Below are 26,716 nucleotides of genomic sequence, written 5' to 3'. Positions count from 1 at the left end.
CCCCCTTGTGGACCTTATTCGAGCACATTCACCAGCACACATCAGGTTACATCGAATTTCCTTTCTGTTATGCCTGCAAAAGATACTGGAGGTATGGGGAATTGAACCCCAGACTTCTCGCATGCAAAGCGAGCGCTCTACCCCTGAGCTATACCCCCATGTGGACCTTATTCGAGCACATTCATCGGAAATCCACATATCGCTTAAGTTTCCTTTCTGTTATGCCTGCAAAAGATACTGGAGGTATGGGGAATCGAACCCCAGACTTCTCGCATGCAAAGCGAGCGCTCTACCCCTGAGCTATACCCCCTTGTGGACCTTATTCGAGCACATTCATCGGAAACCACATCAGGTTACATCGAATTTCCTTTCTGTTATGCCTGCAAAAGATACTGGAGGTATGGGGAATCGAACCCCCAGACTTCTCGCATGCGAAGCGAGCGCTCTACCCCTGAGCTATACCCCCCTTGTGGACCTTATTCGAGCACATTCACCGGCACAAATCCACATATCGCTTAAGTTTCCTTTCTGTTATGCCTGCAAAAGATACTGGAGGTATGGGGAATCGAACCCCAGACTTCTCGCATGCAAAGCGAGCGCTCTACCCCTGAGCTATACCCCCTTGTGGACCTTATTCGAGCACATTCACTAGCACACATCAGGTTACATCGAAGTTTCCTTTCTGTTATGCCTGCAAAAGATACTGGAGGTATGGGGAATCGAACCCCAGACTTCTCGCATGCAAAGCGAGCGCTCTACCCCTGAGCTATACCCCCTTGTGGACCTTATTCGAGCACATTCACCAGAACACATCAGGTTACATCGAATTTCCTTTCTGTTATGCCTGCAAAAGATACTGGAGGTATGGGGAATCGAACCCCAGACTTCTCGCATGCAAAGCGAGCGCTCTACCCCTGAGCTATACCCCCTTGTGGACCTTATTCGAGCACATTCACCAGCCAAATCCCAGGTTACCTTGAATTTCCTTTCTGTTATGCCTGCAAAAGATACTGGAGGTATGGGGAATCGAACCCCAGACTTCTCGCATGCAAAGCGAGCGCTCTACCCCTGAGCTATACCCCCTTGTGGACCTTATTCGAGCACATTCATCAGGACACCATCAGGTTACATCGAAGTTTCCTTTCTGTTATGCCTGCAAAAGATACTGGAGGTATGGGGAATCGAACCCCAGACTTCTCGCATGCAAAGCGAGCGCTCTACCCCTGAGCTATACCCCCTTGTGGACCTTATTCGAGCACATTCACCACGCACACATCCAGGAATTACATCGAAATTTCCTTTCTGTTATGCCTGCAAAAGATACTGGAGGTATGGGGAATCGAACCCCAGACTTCTCGCATGCAAAGCGAGCGCTCTACCCCTGAGCTATACCCCCTTGTGGACCTTATTCGAGCACATTCACCAGCACCTCAGGTTACCTCGAATTTCCTTTCTGTTATGCCTGCAAAAGATACTGGAGGTATGGGGAATCGAACCCCAGACTTCTCGCATGCAAAGCGAGCGCTCTACCCCTGAGCTATACCCCCTTGTGGACCTTATTCGAGCACATTCACCAGCACACATCAGGTTACATCGAATTTCCTTTCTGTTATGCCTGCAAAAGATACTGGAGGTATGGGGAATTGAACCCCAGACTTCTCGCATGCGAAGCGAGCGCTCTACCCCTGAGCTATACCCCCATTGTGGACCTTATTCGAGCACATTCATCGGGAAATCAACTTATATCTAATTTTTTTTTGTTATGCCTGCAAAAGATACTGGAGGTATGGGGAATCGAACCCCAGACTTCTCGCATGCAAAGCGAGCGCTCTACCCCTGAGCTATACCCCCCTTGTGGACCTTATTCGAGCAACTACTCAGCACATCAGGTTACCTTGAAGTTTCCTTTCTGTTATGCCTGCAAAAGAGAACTGGAGGTATGGGGAATCGAACCCCCAGACTTCTCGCATGCAAGCGAGCGCTCTACCCCTGAAGTTTAACCCCCTTGTGGACCTTATTCGAGCACATTCACAGCACACATCGGTACATCGAATTTCCTTTCTGTTATGCCTGCAAAAGATACTGGAGGTATGGGGAATCGAACCCCAGACTTCTCGCATGCAAAGCGAGCGCTCTACCCCTGAGCTATACCCCTACCAATTTTGCTGCAAAAGATGCTGGAGGTATGGGAATCGACGACTTCTCGCATAAGCGCTCTCCTGAGCCCCATGTGACCTTATTCAGCACATCAGGCACATATCTAAGTTTCCCTGACTGAAAAAACCCACGCAAGCCGCTCTCCTAGCAACCCCTTGTGGACCTTATTCGAGCACATTCACCAGCAACATCAGGTTACATCGAATTTCCTTTCTGTTATGCCTGCACAAGATACTGGAGGTATGGGGAATTGAACCCCAGACTTCTCGCATGCGAAGCGAGCGCTCTACCCCTGAGCTATACCCCCATGTGGACCTTATTCGAGCACATTCATCGGAAGATCCACATATCACTAAGATTTCCTTTCTGTTATGCCTGCAAAAGATACTGGAGGTATGGGGAATCGAACCCCAGACTTCTCGCATGCAAAGCGAGCGCTCTACCCCTGAGCTATACCCCCTTGTGGACCTTATTCGAGCACATTCATCAAATCCACACATCAGGTTACCTAATTTTTTTCTGTTATGCCTGCAAAAGGATACTGGAGGTATGGGGAATTGAACCCCAGACTTCTCGCATGCAAAGCGAGCGCTCTACCCCTGAGCTATACCCCCTTGTGGACCTTATTCGAGCACATTCAGCCAGCAATCACATTAAGTTCATATTTCCTTTCTGTTATGCCTGCAAAAGATACTGGAGGTATGGGGAATCGAACCCCAGACTTCTCGCATGCAAAGCGAGCGCTCTACCCCTGAGCTATACCCCCTTGTGGACCTTATTCGAGCACATTCACCAGCACACATCAGGTTACATCGAATTTCCTTTCTGTTATGCCTGCAAAAAGATACTGGAGGTATGGGGAATTGAACCCCAGACTTCTCGCATGCGAAGCGAGCGCTCTACCCCTGAGCTATACCCCCTTGTGGACCTTATTCGAGCACATTCATCGGAAATCCACACATCAGGTTACATCGAATTTCCTTTCTGTTATGCCTGCAAAAGATACTGGAGGTATGGGGAATCGAACCCCAGACTTCTCGCATGCAAAGCGAGCGCTCTACCCCTGAGCTATACCCCCTTGTGGACCTTATTCGAGCACATTCACCAGCACACAATCAGGTTACATCGAATTTCCTTTCTGTTATGCCTGCCAAAAGGTACTGGAGGTATGGGGAATCGAACCCCAGAATTCTCGCATGCAAAGCGAGCGCTCTACCCTGAGCTATACCCCCTTGTGGACCTTATTCGAGCACATACATTCACGGACACATCAAAAAAAAATAGGTTACATCGAATTTCCTTTCTGTTATGCCTGCAAAAGATACTGGAGGTATGGGGAATCGAACCCCAGACTTCTCGCATGCAAAGCGAGCGCTCTACCCCTGAGCTATACCCCCTTGTGGACCTTATTCGAGCACATTCAGCACACATCAGGTTACATCAATTTCCTTTTTTATGCCTGCAAAAGATACTGGAGGTGTGGAATCGAACCCCAGACTTCTCGCATGCAAAGCGAGCGCTCTACCCCTGAGCTATACCCCCTTGTGGACCTTATTCGAGCACATTCACCAGCAAACCACATCAGGTTACATCGAATTTCCTTTCTGTTATGCCTGCAAAAGATACTGGAGGTATGGGGAATCGAACCCCAGACTTCTCGCATGCAAAGCGAGCGCTCTACCCCTGAGCTATACCCCCTTGTGGACCTTATTCGAGCACATTCACCAGCACATCAGCATACATCGAATTTCCTTTCTGTTATGCCTGCAAAAGATACTGGAGGTATGGGGAATTGAACCCCAGACTTCTCGCATGCGAAGCGAGCGCTCTACCCCTGAGCTATACCCCCTTGTGGACCTTATTCGAGCACATTCATCGGAAATCCACATGATCAATTAATTCCTTTCTGTTATGCCTGCAAAAGATACTAGGAATGGGGAATTCGAACCCCAGACTTCTCGCATGCAAAGCGAGCGCTCTACCCCCTGAGCTATACCCCCTTGTGGACCTTATTCGAGCACATTCACCAGCACACATCAGGTTACATCGATTTTTTTGTTGGGTTGGGTTGGGGGTTTCCTTTCTGTTATGCCTGCAAAAAGATACTGGAGGTATGGGGAATTGAACCCCAGACTTCTCGCATGCAAAGCGAGCGCTCTACCCCTGAGCTATACCCCTTGTGGACCTTATTCGAGCACATGTCACCAGCACACATCACAGGTTACATCGAATTTCCTTTCTGTTATGCCTGCAAAAACGGGAGGTATGGGGAATCGAACCCCAGACTTCTCGGCAAAGCGAGCGCTCTACCCCGAGCTATACCCCCTTGTGGACTTATTGGCACATCCAGCACACATCTACATCGAAGTTATGCCTGCAAAAGATACTGGAGGTAGAGACAAGAGACTACTGGAGGTAATGGGAATCGAACCCCAGACTTCTCGCATGCAAAGCGAGCGCTCTACCCCTGAGCTATACCCCCTTGTGGACCTTATTCGAGCACATTCACCAGCACACATCAGGTTACATTTGAATTCCTCTGTTATGTGCAAAGCGAGTATGGGGAACCACCCAGCCCGCAGCGGCGGCGCGCTACCCTAGCTATACCCCCGGGCTTATTCGAGACACCAGCACGCATAGGTTAGCGTTTTCCTTTGTGTTATAGGGTCTCAAAAGAAGTACTGGAGGAATGGGGAATTGAACCCCAGACTTCTCGCATGCGAAGCGAGGCTCTACCCCTGAGTTATACCCCCTTGTGGACCTTATTCGAGCACATTCATCGGAAATCTCTAATATCTACTTAACGAAGTTTCCTTTCTGTTATGCCTGCAAAAGATACTGGAGGTATGGGGAATCGAACCCCCAGACTTCTCGCATGCGAAGCGAGCGCTCTACCCCTGGGCTATACCCCCTTGTGGACCTTATTGCAGGCATAGACCAGCACAGGTTTGAGTACATCAAATTTCCTTTCTGTTTTGCTGCGCAAAAGATACTGGAGGTATGGGGAATCGAACCCCAGACTTCTCGCATGCAAAGCGAGCGCTCTACCCCTGAGCTATACCCCCTTGTGGACCTTATTCGAGCACATTCACCAGCACACATCAGGTTACATCGAATTTCCTTTCTGTTATGCCTGCAAAAGATACTATGAGTAGGAATAACTCTAGACTTCTGCATGCAGCGAGCGCTCTACTCCTGAGCTATACCCCTGGGGTATGGGGAATCGAACCCCAGACTTCTCGCATGCAAAGCGAGCGCTCTACCCCTGAGCTATACCCCTTGTGGACCTCATGTGGTCCTATTCGAGCACATTCACCGGAACCAGCACATCAGGTTACATCGAATTTCCTTTCTGTTATGCCTGCAAAAGATACTGGAGGTATGGGGAATCGAACCCCAGACTTCTCGCATGCAAAGCGAGCGCTCTACCCCTGAGCTATACCCCCATGTGGACCTTATTCGAGCACATTCATCGGAAATCCACATATCGCTTAAGTTTCCTTTCTGTTATGCCTGCAAAAGATACTGGAGGTATGGGGAATTGAACCCCAGACTTCTCGCATGCAAAGCGAGCGCTCTACCCCTGAGCTATACCCCCTTGTGGACCTTATTCGAGCACATTCATCAAACAGGTTACTTCGAATTTCCTTTCTGTTATGCCTGCAAAAGATACTGGAGGTATGGTGAATCGAAAAACCCCAGACTTCTCGCATGCAAAGCGAGCGCTCTACCCCTGAGCTATACCCCCTTGTGGACCTTATTCGAGCACATTCATCGAAGTCACATATCACGTTAAGGTTCCTTTCTGTTGTGCCTGCAAAAGATACTGGAGGTATGGGAATCGAACCCCAGACTTCTCGCATATCGAAGCGAGCGCTCTGCCCCTGAGCTATCCAAAAAAAAAAAAAAGCCCCCTTGTGGACCTTATTCGAGCACATTCAACCGCACATTAGGTTACATCGAATTTCCTTTCTGTTATGCCTGCAAAAGATACTGGAGGTATGGGGAATCGAACCCCAGAGTTCTCGCATGCAAAGCGAGCGCTCTACCCCTGAGCTATACCCCCTTGTGGACCTTATTCGAGCACATTCACCAGAAATCACATCAGGTTACATCGAATTTCCTTTCTGTTATGCCTGCAAAAGATACTGGAGGTATGGGGAATCGAACCCCAGACTTCTCGCATGCAAAGCGGGCGCTCTACCCCTGAGCTATACCCCCTTGTGGACCTTATTCGAGCACATTCATGCCAGACATCAGGTTACATTCGAATTTCCTTTCTGTTATGCCCAAAAGATACTGGAGGTATGGGAATCGAACCCCAGACTTCTCGCATGCAAAGCGAGCGCTCTACCCCTGAGCTATACCCCCTTGTGGACCTTATTCGGGCACATTCACCAGCACATCAGGTTACATCGAATTTCCTTTCTGTTATGCCTGCAAAAGATACTGGAGGTATGGGGAATCGAACCCCAGACTTCTCGCATGCAAAGCGAGCGCTCTACCCCTGAGCTATACCCCCTTGTGGACCTTATTCGAGCACATTCACCAGCACACATCAGGTTACATCGAATTTCCTTTCTGTTATGCCTGCAAAAGATACTGGAGGTATGGGGAATTGAACCCCAGACTTCTCGCATGCGAAGCGAGCGCTCTACCCCTGAGCTATACCCCCATGTGGACCTTATTCGAGCACATTCATCCGGAAATCCCAGGTCACATCGAAGTTTCCTTTCTGTTATGCCTGCAAAAGATACTGGAGGTATGGGGAATCGAACCCCAGACTTCTCGCATGCGAAGCGAGCGCTCTACCCCTGAGCTATACCCCCTTGTGGACCTTATTCGAGCACATTCATCGGAAATCCACATATCACTTAAGTTTCCTTTCTGTTATGCCTGCAAAAGATACTGGAGGTATGGGGAATTGAACCCCAGACTTCTCGCATGCAAAGCGAGCGCTCTACCCCTGAGCTATACCCCCTTGTGGACCTTATTCGAGCACATTCATCGGAAATCCACATATCACTTAAGTTTCCTTTCTGTTATGCCTGCAAAAGATAAGTCTGGAGGTATGGGGAATCGAACCCCAGACTTCTCGCATGCAAAGCGAGCGCTCTACCCTGAGCTATACCCCCTTGTGGACCTTATTCGAGCACATTCACCAGCACACATCAGGTTACATCGAATTTCCTTTCTGTTATGCCTGCAAAAGATACTGGAGGTATGGGGAATCGAACCCCAGACTTCTCGCATGCAAAGCGAGCGCTCTACCCCTGAGCTATACCCCCTTGTGGACCTTATTCGAGCACATTCACCAGCACCACATCAGGTTACATCGAATTTCCTTTCTGTTATGCCTGCAAAAGTACTGGTTCCCCCACCCGCGGCCCCCCCGTTGATACTGGAGGTATGGGGAATTGAACCCCAGACTTCTCGCATGCAAAGCGAGCGCTCTACCCCTGAGCTATACCCCCCTTGTGGACCTTATTCGAGCACATTCATCGGAAATCCACACATCAGCTTACAATCACTTTCTCCTGTTATGCCTGCAAAAGATACTTGGAGGTATGGGGAATCGAACCCCAGACTTCTCGCATGCAAAGCGAGCGCTCTACCCCTGAGCTATACCCCCTTGTGGACCTTATTCGAGCCATTCCGGTCCAACCATCATTTTCACAATATTTTATAGGAAAACCAAGGGATTAAGACATCGTAGAGCGCTCTACCCCTGAGCTATACCCCCCTTGTGGACCTTATTCGAGCACATTCACCAGCACACATCAGGTTACATCGAATTTCCTTTCTGTTATGCCTGCAAAAGATACTGGAGGTATGGGGAATCGAACCCCAGACTTCTCGCATGCAAAGCGAGCGCTCTACCCCTGAGCTATACCCCCTTGTGGACCTTATTCGAACATTCACCGCGCACATCGGTCATATCAATTTCCTTTCTGTTATGCCTGCAAAAACTGGAGGTATGGGGAATCGAACCCCAGACTTCTCGCATGCAAAGCGAGCGCTCTACCCCTGAGCTATACCCCCTTGTGGACCTTATTCGAGCACATTCACCAGCACACATCAGGTTACATCGAATTTCCTTTCTGTTATGCCTGCAAAAGATACTGGAGGTATGGGGAATCGAACCCCAGACTTCTCGCATGCAAAGCGAGCGCTCTACCCCTGAGCTATACCCCCTTGTGGACCTTATTCGAGCACATTCGGGACACATGGTTACATCGAATTTCCTTTCTGTTATGCCTGCAAAAGATACTGGAGGTATGGGGGAATCGAACCCCAACTTCTCGCATGCAAAGCGAGCGCTCTACCCCTGAGCTATACCCCCTTGTGGACCTTATTCGAGCACATTCACCAGCACATCACTAGGTTTCCATTCTGTTATGCCTGCAAAAGATACTGGAGGTATGGGGAATTGAACCCCAGACTTCTCGCATGCGAAGCGAGCGCTCTACCCCTGAGCTATACCCCCTTGTGGACCTTATTCGAGCACATTCATCGGAAATCCACATATCACTTAAGTTTCCTTTTGTTGCCTGCAAAAGATACTGGAGGTATGGGGAACCGAATTCTCGCATGCAAAGAGCGCCCCTGAGCTATACCCCCTTGTGGACCTTATTCGAGCACATTCACCAGCACACATCAGGTTACATCGAATTTCCTTTCTGTTATGCCTGCAAAAGATACTGGAGGTATGGGGAATTGAACCCCAGACTTCTCGCATGCGAAGCGAGCGCTCTACCCCTGAGCTATACCCCCATGTGGACCTTATTCGAGCACTTCAAAAATTGACCGAACATCAGGTTACATAATTTCCTTTCTGTTATGCCTGCAAAAGATACAGGGAATGAACCCCAGACTTCTCGCATGCAAGCGGGCGCTCTACCCTGAGCTATACCCCCGTGTACTATTCGCACAAACGAAATCACAGGTCACAATTTCCTTTCTGTTATGCCTGCAAAAGATACTGAGAAAACCCCACTTCCATGCAGACCCCTGTATAAACAGTTTTTTAAAATTGGAGGTATGGGGAATCGAACCCCAGACTTCTCGCATGCAAAGCGAGCGCTCTACCCCTGAGCTATACCCCCTTGTGGACCTTATTCGAGCACATTCACCAGCACACATCAGGTTACATCCAATTTCCTTTCTGTTATGCCTGCAAAAGATACTGGAGGTATGGGGAATCGAACCCCAGACTTCTCGCATGCAAAGCGAGCGCTCTACCCCTGAGCTATACCCCCTTGTGGACCTTATTCGAGCACATTCACCAGCACACATCAGGTTACATCGAATTTCCTTTCTGTTATGCCTGCAAAGATACTGGAGGTATGGGGAATTGAACCCCAGACTTCTCGCATGAAGCGAGCGCTCTACCCCTGAGCTATACCCCCATGTGGACCTTATTCGAGCACATTCATCGGAATCCACATATCACTCAAGTTTCCTTTCTGTTATGCCTGCAAAAGATACTGGAGGTATGGGGAATCGAACCCCAGACTTCACGCATGCAAGCGAGCGCTCTACCCCTGAGCTATACCCCCTTGTGGACCTTATTCGAGCACATTCACCAGCACACATCAGGTTACATCGAATTTCCTTTCTGTTATGCCTGCAAAAGATACTGGAGGTATGGGGAATCGAACCCCAGACTTCTCGCATGCAAAGCGAGCGCTCTACCCCTGAGCTATACCCCCTTGTGGACCTTATTCGAGCACATTCACTAGCACACATCAGGCTACATCGAATTTCCTTTCTGTTATGCCTGCAAAAGATACTGGAGGTATGGGGAATTGAACCCCAGACTTCTCGCATGCGAAGCGAGCGCTCTACCCCTGAGCTATACCCCCATGTGGACCTTATTCGAGCACATTCATCGGAAATCCACATATCACTTAAGTTTCTTTTCTGTTATGCCTGCAAAAGATACTGGAGGTATGGGGAATCGAACCCCAGACTTCTCGCACACCTGCAAAGCGAGCGCTCTACCCCTGAGCTATACCCCCTTGTGGACCTTATTCGAGCACATTCACCAGCACACATCAGGTTACATCGAATTTCCTTTCTGTTATGCCTGCAAAAGATACTGGAGGTATGGGGAATCGAACCCCAGACTTCTCGCATGCAAAGCGAGCGCTCTACCCCTGAGCTATACCCCCTTGTGGACCTTATTCGAGCACATTCACCAGCACACATCAGGTTACATCGAATTTCCTTTCTGTTATGCCTGCAAAAGATACTGGAGGTATGGGGAATTGAACCCCAGACTTCTCGCATGCGAAGCGAGCGCTCTACCCCTGAGCTATACCCCCTTGTGGACCTTATTCGAGCACATTCATCGGAAATCCACATATCACTTAAGTTTCCTTTGTGTTATGCCTGCAAAAGATACTGGAGGTAGGGGAACCCACTTCTAGGGGGCGCTCACCCCTGAGCTATACCCCTTGTGGACCTTATTCGGCACATTCCTTTGTGTTATAGGGTCTCAAAAGAAGTTGGAGGTATGGGGAATTGAACCCCAGACTTCTCGCATGCAAAGCGAGCGCTCTACCCCTGAGCTATACCCCCTTGTGGACCTTATTCGAGCACATTCACCAGCACACATCAGGTTACATCGAATTTCCTTTCTGTTATGCCTGCAAAAGATACTGGAGGTATGGGGAATCGAACCCCAGACTTCTCGCATGCAAAGCGAGCGCTCTCCTGAGCTATAAAGGCTCTACCCTGAGCTATACCCCCTTGTGGACCTTATTCGAGCACATTCACCAGCACACATCCGGTTACATCGAATTTCCTTTCTGTTATGCCTGCAAAAGATACTGGAGGTATGGGGAATCGAACCCCAGACTTCTCGCATGCAAAGCGAGCGCTCTACCCCTGAGCTATACCCCCTTGTGGACCTTATTCGAGCACATTCACCAGCACACATCAGGTTACATCGAATTTCCTTTCTGTTATGCCTGCAAAAGATACTGGAGGTATGGGGAATTGAACCCCAGACTTCTCGCATGCGAAGCGAGCGCTCTACCCCTGAGCTATACCCCCTTGTGGACCTTATTCGAGCACATTCACCAGCACAGATCAGGTTACATCGAATTTCCTTTCTGTTATGCCTGCAAAAGATACTGGAGGTATGGGGAATCGAACCCCAGACTTCTCGCATGCAAAGCGAGCGCTCTACCCCTGAGCTATACCCCCTTGTGGTCCTTATTCGAGCACATTCACCAGCACAGATCAGGTTACATCGAATTTCCTTTCTGTTATGCCTGCAAGAGATACTGGAGGTATGGGGAATCGAACCCCAGACTTCTCGCATGCAGAGCGTGCGCCCTACCACTGAGCTACACCCTCTAATACTTTTAGCAGTTAATACCATTGTTTTTCTCGTTTTCTTTTCAGAATTGTCGAAAAGTCTGCGATGTTCATTCCATTGTTTTGCTGATATAGGTTACCTACGTGATTGAAATATACTAAACTTAAAAATAAATAGACGGATATTGAAGGTGATGTGAATTCGAAATTCACAATTGTCTCATTCAGTACGAGTGCTAGTGACTTCAGATTTGTGTGCTTGCTGTTGTTTTGTTTTCGCTATTTTATTTTATTTTTTTTCGTACTGTTTTTCTCACTTCCTCTTCTTTTTGTGTTTTGTTTTCAGATGAAATATACATTCGCTCGTTATTCTCTTACAATTCCTTCAATCCCGGAGAATATCATCGCATCACTTCGTCAGTGGAATGAATGGTAATTTTCGCTAAGTCATTCTTTTTTATTCTTTTCGTGGGCTTCTGTCGTCGTGCATATTTCTAATGCAATGCACCTGCAGCCTCTTCTTCTTGTTTTGTTGTACTTTCGGTCCTGTCATGTAGGGTTTCCTGCATTTCACAGTGGGGAATGCATTTAGTACTGCGTTTTCTTTAAACGGCATAGATGCTCTACCGTACCCTAAAGATTCATAATTGTATTCTTTTTTTCAGTTTCCCTATGTTAGGTTTTACTTCTTTGCTTGGGTTATTTGTCTTTTTTTTCCTACTCGTTTCGGTCCAGGATTTCCCTAAGTATATCCACAATACGTGGAATTTCCCCATTATTAACAGTGGTGGAATCGAAGAAGAATTTGCTGATACTGAAAATAATACCTTCTTTATCATCCTACTTATTTGGTGCTATTCTTACATGTTTAGTCAAAAAAAATTCTGACGCTTTAGGGAAAATCCAGTTGATCCTTTAGTAGTATCCATGCTCGAATTTCTTTCTTTTCTTTGAATTTTTTCTTTTATAGCTCCGGAGAGTCTTATCTTTTTGAAGAAATTCGGTATCTATTTTTTTTTCAACTGCGACCGTCTCGACCGAGAAATTCTGCTGAGAATTTTGCTAGGATGTTCACTTTTATTAGTTATTTCATATACGTACATAAGAGAAATCTACTGTAGCAGTTCCCTGGAAGAGGCTAGATACCTATTGTGCCTTAATTGTGTTTCAGTGAGCTCCGTTATTTCTTATTGGAATAAAATTAAGCAACATGTTATAATTTGACTGTAGTTTTATTTTAATTTGTTCGCTTTCTTGAACTTCCTTGAGATATTCGGCTTTAAATATCTCAGATATTCGAAACTGGCTCCATATTTATTATGAAATATGTTCTTGTCAAAAGTTTGGAAGCTGCACAGCAAAGCGAAAACCTTTTCAGGCTTTCTTCACCTTCCTTTTCCAGCTGCTTTTGCTAGAACTAGCTTTCAAATAACCTTCGTGATCCTTTGTTTCTGCTCAGAATATTTTTTTGGCCAGAATATTATAATTAGAACAGGCATTTGCGAGTAATTTTGTAATTTGCGAGTTACCACAATAACTCTGGCAAACATAGCTGTGGATGCTGCAGATCTCCTACATTTCCGATGCATGACTACCAGTTATTACATATCTGCTCCTGAGCACATTTTTATTTTCCGGAAATACGTCATTTCGTCTATGCACCCCATCTGCGCCATTCTCTAGTTTACATCTCTGAAAACACTCCTTTTTTTCTGACAGTCCTATGTCCATCCGTCATGGCGCATTTAGTAGGAAGTCCGGTTGTGACTGTACAATCGATGGTTTGGAACCACCTCAGAGTCTTTTATTCCTTGGGGTCAGCAGAGTGGTATCAGCTTTGTCGGACAATTGCGAGTTATAAACCTCAATACGCTCATGGATCTCCAGCAGATTGACCCACTCCAGAGCCTTTATTCATAATCTCTTTAGTGTTTACAGGTGCAAAATTGTACATATATAATCATAGTGAACTTAAATTTTTTCAACAACCGTAATAGAATCGTAATTAAAAGTTTTCATGGTTCATTCAACTAGAAAAATGAATTCTCTTTTACTTGTACGGTTCGGTTCACTTATGTTTTTGGCCGTATTCACTCGGATAAGTTCTCAAGAATGTTCGCTAGTTTTTAGATATTTGCTTTAAGGCACTCATTGAGAACGTTTCATTGCAGTTTGTTTTGATCCAGTGATTCTTTAGAAGATTCTTTGGAACACTAAACAGTCAAACCATCCGTGATCAGCGTTTTTTTTTTGTTTTTACGGGCGAACAATGTAAATTAACCGACTGATGAGCTTCTTTCACGCAATGGTAGGACACGCGAAGGAAATTCAGTACCCTGAGAAAGAAATATTGACAAGATAGGTGTAGAAAAGAATAGTAGTGGATCTCTACGTTTTACAATACCTTTGGGAAAGTGAAAAGCGTTTATGTATCCTTCGCGCCAGATTTTCGATGTTGAATGCATGTGGCTCTCAGTGTGGGCCGAAGTATACGGTACGACACGCTGCACATTTAAATTTGACATTTATTAGCCTTGTACTGTTTAATTTTATTGGACACATGTCTATAAATAGTTCCATCCGTGAGCCTAAGCATAACTCACTACTTTTATTCTTTTCATTTATATCAACGGAAACACTATGAAGAGACATCCGCCAATGGCTTGAGGGCTCTTTATGTGTGAATTTTTATGTAAAGACTAATATTTCTCTATTTTTCAATAATGCGAAAGGTTTCAACCACGAATAGACCACTGTTCTTCCATTTTCTTGCACTACTTTCGCTTGAATAAACGGAGTGCTGAGTCTTAACATTTCGTTATAATGTCAACGACTTCCTTTAATGTCTTGTTACAATGTGATGGATGTACTGAATGCATTATTGGAGGTTTTTTTTCTCCAAAAAAAAACGTCTCTGCTGCTTTGCAACGTTTTTTTCTTCAGTAGTTTTGTCGCCTCTCACCGCCTACGATGCCATTTTCTATGAGCATTTCTTTCTGTTTTATAGGTCCAGCAATTGCTATCGAGTATTGCGTGGGATAATGTGAATGCCCAATGAATGAACAAATTATACAGTAGTCATTGCTGGAAAGATGTCAATCTTTGCTTTCCGAAATCATTTGACGAATGAAACGAACGTCTGCGCTATTGGACTTGCACACATATGGAACCATACGTATCAAATGTCTCCTTGGATATGTTCCTTTGATTTTATGCTTGAGATTGAATTGTCCTTAACAGCAGCATTGGATTGAAGACATCTGCAGAGAAAAACGTCTATCTTTTATTATTTGTTATACTTGTTGGATTTTTTCCTGCATGAAAAAGTGAGGGTAGCAACAGAGATGGGATGTATGCTGTAGAAAAGAAAAAATTCTCGAGAAGTACCTCACACCGCTGTTCTCTCCGTTAAATTCTAATCCTTTTGAATACTAGGAAGATTTCGGGTTCAATATATCACTCTCCCTTTCCATATTTTGACATTAGAAAGAAATTACATCAGCATTACAAAGGACAGAAAATCTGGAAGTTCAATTTCGAAGAGGAGGTCAAAATCTTTCTCTAGAATGCGTATTTTCTGTCCTTTTTTTCCCGGTTTGGGCAGAACTGTTAAATTCCTGCAATAAGCATTCAGAAAATCTTCAAACCCCGCCTCCACAGCGATTTGGACGTGATTACAAGTTGTGGGATTAACTACTGAAATTCTGATATTGGTAGTATATGTAGCTCAGAGGTGAAGCCGGAGGTCCAATTCTACATACCTTCACCTACTTTTGCAATCAAGAAAGGATATGCTCGAGTCCGATCCGAAGTTCGCTACAGTTTCTTAAGCGGTTGCGCTGCTCAAAGGGCGCTACAGGGTCATTGTGGATTCTCGCTAGCACCACCCATCTTGCCGTCAGTCAGTTCTTGCAAAGCTAGTGATGGTCCCTCCTCGATTCCAACCGCTAGGTCCACCGCTCCGGATGCAGCCATCTCGATTCCAACAGGAACTCTTACATAACTACCACATTGGGTTGAAAATCGGCAGATTCTGTTTCGAAAAATATCAAAATAGCTGTGGAGTTAGCCACTGGCTATTTCCCAGTGGGGATACTGTTCAGGAAATTATGAAAATTGTGTGATGCTACATATCTATGATTGGGCGGGTGTAGCGCGTCGGTTAGAAGAGGTCCGTTGTAGCGAAATGGTCGATGGTTGGAAACCGCTCTGGTGCCAACCAAACCTTTCATCTTTTCGAGATCTTATTCTTTTTATCTGTTATTTGTTTCATGTTTTACGTTTGCTTCGTGAGTTTCATTTCAAAATGATGCGACCCATAAATCTCCACGATTTCATTGTGTGCGTCTAATCGAGAATATGATTTCATTAGGCCGAAAAGAGTTTAACGCGTGTGATTTTAGTGTTCCTTTAGAGAAATGTGATCAAATAACATGATCGTCTGGATTTCTAGTTTATTAACTCAGGAATTACCATTTGAGGTTAAATCTGTCATGTCTCTGATTCCCAAAAGGCGTCTTTCAGATCTCATGAATTTTTTGAGATTGTTAATGTTGTTGGTGCGGGGATTCGAACTCTTCTTTCTTTTTAGTCGAGTTGTTGCGATAATTTCTGTAGATAATGCAATGTAACATTCTGGAATCATCTTTTCAGTGGCTGCTATTTTGTGAGCGAACATGATTGTTAAAAATATTTTGAAATATTACAGTATATTAATACTCGAGACTTTCATTTTCAAAAGTAGGGAGACTCGTAAAACAGGAAAATTTCGATGACCGCCCGTGATCAGTGGCCGCGCCAAGAAGTTTCGAGGCTCAATTTTTTTTGCTTTGTTGTTCTTCCACTGTTTTTTTTGCTTTGTTGTTCTTCCACTGTTTTTTTTTGCTTTGTTGTTCTTCCATTTTTTTTTTGCTTTGTTGTTCCTCCACTGCTGTACTTGTTCCTATGTAGGAGATGTTTCAAATATAGTTATTTGTGAAATTACTTTCATAAATATAATAATCAGGAATTGGTGAGATAGAGACAATCCCGTGATAGGTAGACTAACGATGGAATGCTGTGGAATCGAATAACATGCATGAAAAATTGAAATGAATATCCTTCGAAGGTTTTTTTCGTTCTCTGTAAGGCTACCTTAACATGTGGAAAGGAAACGTGATATGTTGTGCGCTACGGCGAGTTCCTATTGAGAAATATACATTTTCACTCTAATGAGAACTTTCTTGGGAGTCTGTTGAGCATCGGAACTATACTTTTTCCTAAAAAATACAGGAATTTGTTGATAACTTTTCTTTCATCATAGGTAATCTCGTCTATTGCAGAGGATTTTTCTTGTAGACTCGATTTCTTCTTCATCCTGTTTTTTTTTCGCCTACGAGTAAGGTTTTTTTTTTGCGAGATTTTTTATGAATATTCAATGGGACGAGGATTGAGGGGAGATGTTCAAATGAACTAGTAATGTAATTATTTGAACCGCCCATAAATGTTCAAAGTAACGATGTTGAAAGTTGTCAGCTATCTTATATTGTCTCATAGATCTATCTCAGTGATCAATTTATTTTATTCTTGGATTTTAAACTAAGGTCAATATTTAATGCTCTGATTACGACCGCTAATACGGTAGGCGTTAGTAAAGGCTACGACGGTAAGACTAAAACTAGGCTAACAGTCAGGATATCTGTTTCCCGTTAACCTTATTCTCTATCGTGGATGAGCAGAAAAAAAAAACTTTTCTTGCGAATCTTCTCACTGCTTTCGGCACAGATCCACAGAACCTGAAACTTATGTGCAGCTAACTAAATCACCTTTCGTCATCGGCCGATGTTGTCAGTGGCTCGAACGTTTTTTTTTTTTAACTCGACCCTATTCTAACCGCGTACTTCCGCTCCTGAGCGTTATGGAAACAGAAAATGCATGTTGATTTTTGGACGTATATGTCCTAGGATTGCGGTACGTTGCAACATATATATATATATATATTTACATATATACATATATACATCATGTATCGATATCAGAGCGAAAAACAATTGAATTATGTGAATTAAGGTGGAGAACTCTTTGATGTACTGAACCACTAACCCTTGACTGATTACCCATGAGGGCTCCGATGGCTATCTTAGGTCGCACTCTTTTTTCTTTTCTTTTCTTTTTATTTCCGATATCTCTGCAATTCGCTTCTGTTTTTCTTTGCTGTTCTCTTCTTCCTCTTTAATTTCCTACCTCAAAAAGTTTTGTATTTTTTTAGAAAGGAGCCATAGCTATAGGCGTCAGTATTGATAAATAGAGTAAATCTGCAAAAGTTTAAATCGTAACCCAACGTAGCCTAGATTCCTAGGAAGCCGCCGAAGGGCAATTGTTAGAAAGCTCGCCTGAAGAGTGGGATCCGGCATCAACAAAATATAAAAAAATTCGAAACTTTCCAAATTTTATCTTGTATATGTAGCCTTCAAAAAATTTATTCTCTGGGAAAATTATTCTTTATTTGGTTATTCATTTGGTAGTATTGAAAATGCTAAATTTCGCTCTTTTGCATCCATATTCATCTTTGTTTATTTATCCAGTGAATCGTGTCATTACTGCTTTAGAGTAGTTGTTTATTTACTAGTTTATTTACTCTGTGTTTACGCCTTAAACTGCAACGGTTTAAATGCACAATATTCCTGCAATTCTGGAGACCAGCAAAGAATAATGAAAGAAGTAGAGAAAATAAGCAAATAAACTAGTAAATAATCAATAAATAATATTATGCAAGGAACGAACGGGAAGTAATATTTATTAGCTTTCTTTCCGGCACTTTATTTGAACTTTTATTTAAATTATTCAAAGTTCATTTAAAGTCACTTGCTTCTTTAGCTGATAATTTCGATAATTTCGAAAATGAGGGGAATCTTCTTGCTTCTTATTTCTTTTCTATACTTTTTAACAAATTCTCAATTGTTCCTGCTGTTTATTCATGTTTCTTTGAAAAGTTCTTGCAGAAAAGACTTGAAGAAAAGACTTCTGATTATCCGCAATGCGTTTTTACGACCAAGCTGTTCTTCTGTAGACAGAAAGAAACTGTGGAGCCGCAAAAATCCTCCTCCTCTTGTTTAGTGCTGAGCGTTTGCTTTTCTTCTTATGATCAACGGCGAAAATTTGTCTTCATAGCGAAAGTCATAATACTTGAAGAAATAGGCAGATTTCCCGTATTGACCGAGAAAAGCCGAGGTAATTCCTGGCTATCCTAGCATTGAAGAGGGCTCGAGATTAGGAAAAGGTGATGCGGACGTTTTTTTCCAATTCTTGGCCTTTTACCGTTGCATTATTTAATTGTTTCTTTGCAATTCTTGTTTCTTTGTTTGCTAATTGTGTATAATTCCGTGTTTTTGACGATTACATTCTGAAAGGCTGTAGTTTTTAGTGAACTATGTATATGTCTTCAATTGAATATTTATCCTCGTCGTTCAGTCCATTTCACAATTTTTTTCAAAACTAATGACTCAGAGAAAAGGAAATCAGATTGAACTGATTGTACAAGTTTCTCTAGTTTTATTTAAAAGAAAATAATACATACCTTCACCTAAGATTCAAAAAGTCAAAGAAGAAAAATCAACCGAAGTGTAAATTTACATAAATGATATGTATTCAAAAAAATAGGAAAATTTGATCCTTCAAAGAAGAGGTCTATTTTAAAGCCTTGAAAAAAGATTTAAAAGAGAACTCATTTGTTTGTGATATCTACATATTCATTATAAGAAAAATAAATCATCAAAAATTTGATATTTTTTGCCGCTCAAAACAGTCCCATCTTTATCGGGATCAGACTGTTCAGCTCAGCTGCTGGTAATCTTAGCTACATACATAGCCAGTGTATATGATTGATTGATTTTTGTCGTTGATTTTAAGGTGATCTTTCGTCAATCCGTTGGTTTTCAGAGTGTTCCATGTGGGCACTGTTTCCCTTCACGATTTATACATTCTGGATTCCCTTTTTCCAGGTGAAACTAGTTTGACTACTGACTTTTTTCTTCCACCACTGCAGAAGTGACAGAAAGATTCCGGCTTCAGAGGTTGATGAAACGCAGCATAATCCCGTTGCAGTGCGGTCTTTCTTTTGAAAAATCATATGCTTAAAACAAAAGGAGAAATAGGAATTGTTATGAAGCGTTGTTCATATAGGTATGATCAACATTTCCTTGGAATTCTTGGAAAAAAATTTTTCTCCTCTTCTATCAAAATTTCTTCTACAATGCGATAACGAAACGTTCCCTTCATCTTTTGCAAAGTTCTCAGCACTAGGTCCTGCTTTTTGCATCCTGCTCCAGGATTCTTCTTCATTTTCCCGGATTCTGATCAGATTTAATTAACTGGACGAAATAGGAAAGGTAGGAAATTAGAAAATCAAGAAAATTTCCCGCTTTCCGATGAAATAGTTGGCAGCTTTTTTTTTGAAGGATCTAGTCTTGCAGCTGCAACAGTTGAGCGGAATAATTTCGAGAGCTCAAAATTGACTATCTTACCACTTGTTCTGCGAGCTATAATTGACTCGTTGGTCAATTATAGCTCGTAGAACTTTAGAAGCGTTTTGGATAAATGCAAAAGGTCCAAAAATGAATAGAAAGGAAGATTGCATAGCCGTGACCAACGAGCTAGCTCTGTACCAAAACCTTTGCGGGTTTTGATCTACGGGGTCATATGCGGGTTGCATCCTAATTAGTATCGGCGGAGCGATTCCACCACGCGCAGGGTCGTTAACATCACGGCAGCGCGGTTACTGAGGTAGGCACAACGATTTGGGCTCCTTTGGTTTTTGTTCTCGGGTGTAATATCCTAGGGGATGATGACTTGTTCTGGATGAGGCATTTGAGAGGATATAATGCAAATGTTCTTACTTTCCAGGCTCCGACGAAGGCGACAACGCCGAAACGTTAGCCGTAATAAAGTTTGTTAGCAATCTTGGCTGTTGCTTAAATTTGACTATTGCCCACCTTAGCTTTTTAATTTGTCTACAGGTACAGTCAAATTGCCCTTTCACTTCAACGAAGAAGGAAAAGAAAAGAAACCTATCTGGAGGAATCGAGGAATTTGTCCTTCTTCTGTTAGTGAAACAATTGTTCAAGTGGTCTCTCCACATTCTCAATTATCAGATCGTTTTACGTTAGGACTAAGCCAATAGGTACTGACTCATGTCTTCAAAGCATTGTGAAGAAAATAATAACAAGTTTACAAATAACAACAAAAATAAGGAATATCAAAGATAATAATTGATAGTAGTACGAAAAAAGTCATAATCTACGCCTAGTTTTTCGGCAGACAATGAAGAATCTTCAACTTCGAATGGATTAGATGCTTAGATGAGATATAAAGATATATCGAACGGTGACTTTCAGCTCTCCTCACATAAAGGGCTTAAGTGCATAATTTTGCAGAGTTGAGTGAGCATGCATCATGCAAAAGCAGAATTTCACCGATCTTTGAGAAATATCAACCTACCTACGTCGGGGTGTACAAGAAACTGGTAATTATGATTGGAAAAAGCGGACCTTTTGCTTCCACATACATCTTTTTTTGTTGTTCTAATGATTTACTTTGATTCTTTTTGTTTGTGTTGACGTAATTGCTGGAATTATATCTTGAAATAGCGCTAATAATTGTCGTTATATAAAGTGAATGAACTTTTGTTGACCTAAGAGACATTCTGGAAGGATAATGAAAGGATAAAGTTTCTGGCGCTAATCGATCCGCTTGGGATGCGCCCCCACGTTCACTTCAATTCAGAATCGTTTGAGGTTTACGAACGTGTATCTGGCCTATACAATGACCTGCAGTGGCTAGCCGATGCAGCCTAGGGCGGATTCGAACCTCTGATCGATTGTGCAGGAAGCGGAACCTCTAACTGCTACACTACACCCGCCCCTTGTGGAAGGATACTAATAGAAATGTGGATTGAAGCATCACATTGATAACGGGAATCATCTCAAAGAGAGGATTCCGCGATCGCACGACGCATCATCGAAACGACCGTCGCGAGCTGAAAGCTCCTTATTCGTGATTTGGCCTTAATTACAAGCGTATTCGTAGCGTTTCAGCGGATTCTTCGGCTCGGCGATCGCCTCACGTCGTCGCGTCGCCCGCGTCAGCCGAGACTTCAGCGAAGTCGCGCGAAATGATGTCGCGACGAGGGGGGAGTTCTCGCTCGTGCTCGTGTATGTATACCAGACTGGAAAGTCACAAGTTGTTGCTGTGTTCGTGTCAGAGACGAGGCGACGTCTTCGCTCTCTCTCTATAATCGTATTTTGGACGGCAATATCTCGTCCGGCTGCGTATCGATCCACAGCTTCTCGCATGCTTAACGCTACTTAACCACCTCAACGGGCCTGTAATCGAGTTACATGAGGCAAATCTAACGGCAACTGCTTCGCTACGGCCACCGGAGTTCTTGAGAAATCGCGCAGCCGAAATCATTCGCCATCCGGCATGATGTCATTGCGATTAGTGCAGACATTCACGTGTTTTCCGAGTTAATTGTCCGTTGTGTACATTTTCCTGTTGATGAATGGGTGCTTTTGTTGTTATGGGCGAGGGATATGTGTGGAGGTTTTGTTAGCGGGCTCAGCTGGTTCAAATTACTTGTGACAGCACTGAAAATACCGTATCACTTGCTGTAAATCAAGGGAAAAACGTTTTCGTTTCCGTTGGATCAAGTATCTATTTCTTTGACCTAATGCTCATATTTGTGCTACTCTTCGAAAATCTCGAGATTTCATTGCTTGATCTTCGAAATGTTGATGTATCAATGAAAAGCTTCTGAATGATCATATGCGTTCATCTTTCGAAGCAAAAAAAAAAAAAGAAAAATCTTTGATAATTGTTCACGTGGACACTTTTGTTACAAACATAGCAATTGTAGCTCTTCCGAGCACACATAGATTGAGGATTTTCCAGAATGTTACACCTTATTCATATCTTCTTTGTGCTATTGTCTCGGTGGGCGGAGCGTATCAGGATGACGCTTGTCCTCGGATAAGCACGGGGTTGTTCAATGGAACAACTCCGTTATTTTTGTTTCCTCTGCGGTAGTACGCCAGCGGTTTAAAAATAACCCCGTTGAAACCTGACGACCCCTAGGATGAAGCGGAGCTTCTCAGAAAGAATTTCGTGCTGGATTTCTCGGATTAAGTTCCGTGGCGCCAATTCAACCAGTCATTTCCGTGAAATTTGAGTGTATGTTGAATTTATTTTTATATCTCTTAGGGATCATGTGAATCATAGGACAAAATTGAGGTAGGGATGGTTTTTCAGCAAATGTTCCGAGGAAATTCCGTCTGACTCCATCTCTGCTCCCTGGTCCTCTTCTTCTTCTTGATTGCTACTCCTTAGTCACCCACCCGCGTAGTTCAATTTATTGTTTTTTTTAATGCTTTATAGGGGATATCCACGAAACAATGTGCTCTTAAAGTTTCAGCTTTGATTTTTTGTATTTTTCCTACATTCGCAGTCTAGACGATGTTCTTACTGGAACTCCTCGTGTTTCCATTGAACACATACTCGGTTTTTTCTCACACTTTTTGCACCTTATGGACAATTTTCGCCCCCATTTCCGGACCGGTTTTTCTATAAACTCCTTTAGGTCGTTTATGAATAGAATGGATTTGTCCAGAACTTTTGCTACTTTGCATGGTCGAAGATTGACTTGACTCGAGAGCATGTATTCGGCTCGAATGCGTTAATCGCCGCTGCCCCATTGGGTAGGGTCTTCGCCGCTCGGCTTCCTTTCCATTAATCAGGCGAAATTTGCCCAGATCGCTTATATCTAGACGCATTAGTCTGTTACCATGAACAAGTCTAACAATTACTTGTAAAAATCATGGAATTTCAACTTTTTTTTCTAGGAATTGACTTTTGTAGCTGCTACTCTTAACCTCGGTGTAGTTTTTGATCTTATTACTTGTTGGATGCGCTTTTTCTACTTTATTATTTTCATTTCTCATTTTTAAATGGCCTCATGTCTTTTTTTTGCTTGAAGTTGGCCTGAACGCGGACTGTAGAAAAGTAAAATAAACTAAGTGATTAGCAAAATAAGTTAATTTAAAAAAATGAATAAAGTCTCAGGAGTATCACTCAACTTGGGATGCGCTCAAGCGTTTTACTGAATATCGTAATTGTTGAGGTCCAGGAACGCGTGTTGGTCTACACAATGACTTGCGGGACCCACCCCACGTATCAAGTCATTCTGTTTTCATTCTCCCAGACAAATCTGGTGCCAATTCATCGACCAAAGAGGGATGAAAGACCTGGTTGGCATTGAACTGGTCTCGAACCATCGGCCGTGCGGCCACAGCTGACCTCTTGCCGATTGCGCTACAACTGCCCTAACGCCCTAAGTGAGACATAAAAATGCGACATAATGTTGACGATTGAGCACGTTTTTTTCAAAACATTTGTCGAAAAATTGGACTGACTGGTTCGAAAAAGACTTAAACTTTGGAACTCAATTTACTTTTTACTTTTTATCCTGCGTGTAAAGTACGATAGACTTTTGGGCACAGAAAATGGAGACCACCCCAAAAATGGAAGTAGTCCACGTAGACTCCACCGAGCAACTAACGCAACAGCTCCAAATGCTGTTAATAATCAATTTACTCAATTTATCAGTTCTAGTTAATTTTTTTTGAACAGTTAATTTTTAATTTTTAGTTTTAGTAGAACAGTTAATTTTTAATTTTTAGTTTTAGTAAGACGGTTAATTTTAGAACCGTCAATTTATTCAATTTATCAGTTTCAGTAGAACAGTTAATTTTTCAACTTGGTATAATTTTCTAAAATTACTCTAAAAAAATCAGGTGCTCACGAGTTTCCGTAGCTTTGGACGTTGGAGTGTTTTTTGTTTCGCTACAATTTTACGCTTTGATATTTCTCACTCACTTTCTCACACTTCTTATTTTTCCTCCGTGCCCTTATTCTTTCCAGATTTTCTTCGGATTCACGCAAGATGCCATCTGAATTCACAAAGAAAGGACAGTTTATTCAATTGAAGTAAAGGTCGAGCTAACGGACGAATCCGAAAGAATTTCTCTTTTCTCTGAACAAATTGAATATTAAGTAACTTCTCTCCATATCCACACTTTCTGGTGACTGCCATAGGATTTGCATGCATGAAATATTCACGAGATGAATCTTCTACGAGCTTTTTAAACGGTTGTTATGAAAAAGACTTCAATTTTGAATAGACTTCATTATGTAGGGCAGCTATCACGGGTAGGAATGAATCTGCTAGCGCAATGATTAAATTTCAATGCAATTGAATCGGGTAATGTCTCAATTCAGCGCAGATAACGATTGAAATCCCGTCTGAAGCGATTTTTCGAGAAAATTATGAGGTTTTCATACTTCTAAATTCTTTTCAACTGCTAACTTTCAATTGCTGCTTCTTAAATTTTCTTGCCGAGGAGGTTATGCTCTAACTTTTACTCTTTTCCTATTTTCTTTTTTAATATCACAACTATTTTCCCAAAAAGCAATTTTTTTCTATGTTTTTCTTGGTTACTTTCTATTCACAGCTATTTTCTGTTTAGTCTGATGGTAGAGCTTTGATGAAGGAGACCGTCATAACCCTAAGGAACGTAGTCTGCCGAATATTTCTCGTACAGTGGAAAGCAGTGGTTCCGTTCTAATTCTTTCTAATTTCTAAGTTTTTAACAGACCTTTTCTTCCTAACACAGTCCACCGAATCAAGCTTGGCTATTAGTGTTTTGGAGCATTTAAAAACTCAAGCAGAATTTTCCACATTTTTCCACTTCCTCGCGTGGATGCTCTCTAGAAAATCACGGCAGACCACCTTTTCTCTGGGTCACCTCTGCTGTGGGAATCCCAAATTTTCTCAATGCCATGGAATGATTACGTCAGGAGTTCTTTCCTCTTTTATATGTGCATATGCGTGGTATGACGGGCAGAAGTCATAATAATTTAATTTATCCATAGTGACTTCTCATGACGTGTGCCGCCTTCGAGCGATTTGTCCTTTTTCGCATTCTCAAGAGAACGTTTCTGGTTATAACTCGTGTCGTTCGACTAATTTCTGGATTTTCTCTTGTGTGTTTCATCTCAGCCACATTCTTTTCCGGAATTCTTTCAAATGATTCTAATTAAGATTAGAACGCGTTAGTATGAGGTCATTCTTTCGGCTGCAGCTTTGCTGCGTTAACCGTTCAGTGATGTCCTGGAAGGCACATCATTCTAATAGGTTCTCATTATATAACATCTGTTTCCTTTTTTTCTTTTCTAGAAAAAAAAGAAGAAGTCTAGTCAAACGTTTTTAGATCCCTCCAGAAATGTCTCTCTGGAAGCAATCTGAAAGTAAATGTGGTTTTTTTCCAACATTTCCTCTTCAGTAAAATAAAATAAATTATTTGAGAGTTGCTTAGCGGCGATTTCCTTCTTTTCCCCCCAATAATTTTCGCTATCGTTTTCCTGCTATAAATAATATTTTAGTATGTTTTTATAAGTACTACATACTATGCGTAATCTAGTAGGAATAAGAATGAAAAGTTAAAAAAAAAATGAAATAAAAAAAATTTTCTAGCTTGTGTAAGAAATTTTTGACGGGTTCCCAGGAAACCGTTGACTCCCTGCTTTGTTGAATACGTTGTTTTTCTTATTTCAAGTTAATTTTATTGTTGTTCAGATGTTAGTGGATTGAGAAATGTTTTCTACGAATTTTCCGAGGCTTCCCTGTATAATTCCGTTTAAATTTCAGTTCAACTTTTCAGCTAATATTTTTTCACTTATCTAATAAATTTAGGTTTTTTTTTTCGAGTAATGTAGTACAAAATTTTACGAGATTCCTGCAACAGTTCTCACGTTAAACGTCCTTGGTTTTTTCTTGTATAAACCTAAAATTTGCTAGCTGAGTCTATATTTATAATATAAAGGTCAAACTATATGAAACTTTTTTTTTGCAGTTGTTCCTTTTCATGGGGCAACTTTTTTGATGAAATTTCTAAACATTTCTTCCGTTTCTGCACTGGGGAAAGGTTTTTCTGCTGCAAATTATTTTTTGAGGTTTTCCGGACGAACTTAATCCTATCTACGTAGATGAGTTTTACATTTATCCTGTTCCTGAGGGTCCTCGCAAATATTCTTTCAAGAAAAAGTTCGCAAGAATAGCTGGACATCATGCAAAATCTAAGAGAAAATTTTCCAGGCTCTATATTGGACCATCGCGGATATTGGAAGCGGCCTCCTATTACAT

The 26,716-nt window shown here is 42.6% G+C and overlaps 2 protein-coding genes across 4 annotated transcripts in view; one reads left to right on the top strand and one right to left on the bottom strand.

Moving 5' to 3' along the window:
* Nucleotides 1-4,401: 4,401 nt before the first annotated feature.
* RB195_012463 (uncharacterized protein) overlaps nt 4,402-26,716 on the top strand; it is a gene marked incomplete at both ends in the record, with an annotated part of 59,785 nt that continues 37,470 nt past the window's right edge. For 2 of the 3 annotated variants that reach the window (XM_064194318.1, XM_064194319.1), the window contains one exon: nt 11,831-11,916. In XM_064194318.1, coding sequence (XP_064051901.1) covers nt 11,831-11,916 — 86 coding nt within the window. Of the gene's footprint in view, nt 4,573-11,830; nt 11,917-26,716 lie in introns of those variants that run through there. The other variant, XM_064194317.1, reaches the window with a different exon arrangement.
* Nucleotides 21,525-21,812, bottom strand: RB195_012464 (uncharacterized protein; the record flags this gene model as incomplete). The annotated part of the gene is made up of 1 exon (XM_064194320.1): nt 21,525-21,812. One exon carries the CDS (start codon nt 21,810-21,812, stop codon nt 21,525-21,527), a length of 288 nt encoding a protein of 95 aa, XP_064051903.1.

The sequence above is a fragment of the Necator americanus genome, chromosome III (assembly GCF_031761385.1).
Source record: "Necator americanus strain Aroian chromosome III, whole genome shotgun sequence".
Taxonomy (NCBI): Eukaryota; Metazoa; Nematoda; class Chromadorea; order Rhabditida; family Ancylostomatidae; genus Necator; species Necator americanus.
The sequence above is the reverse complement of the archived record's forward strand: the minus strand, read 5'-3'. Positions and strand labels throughout refer to the sequence as shown.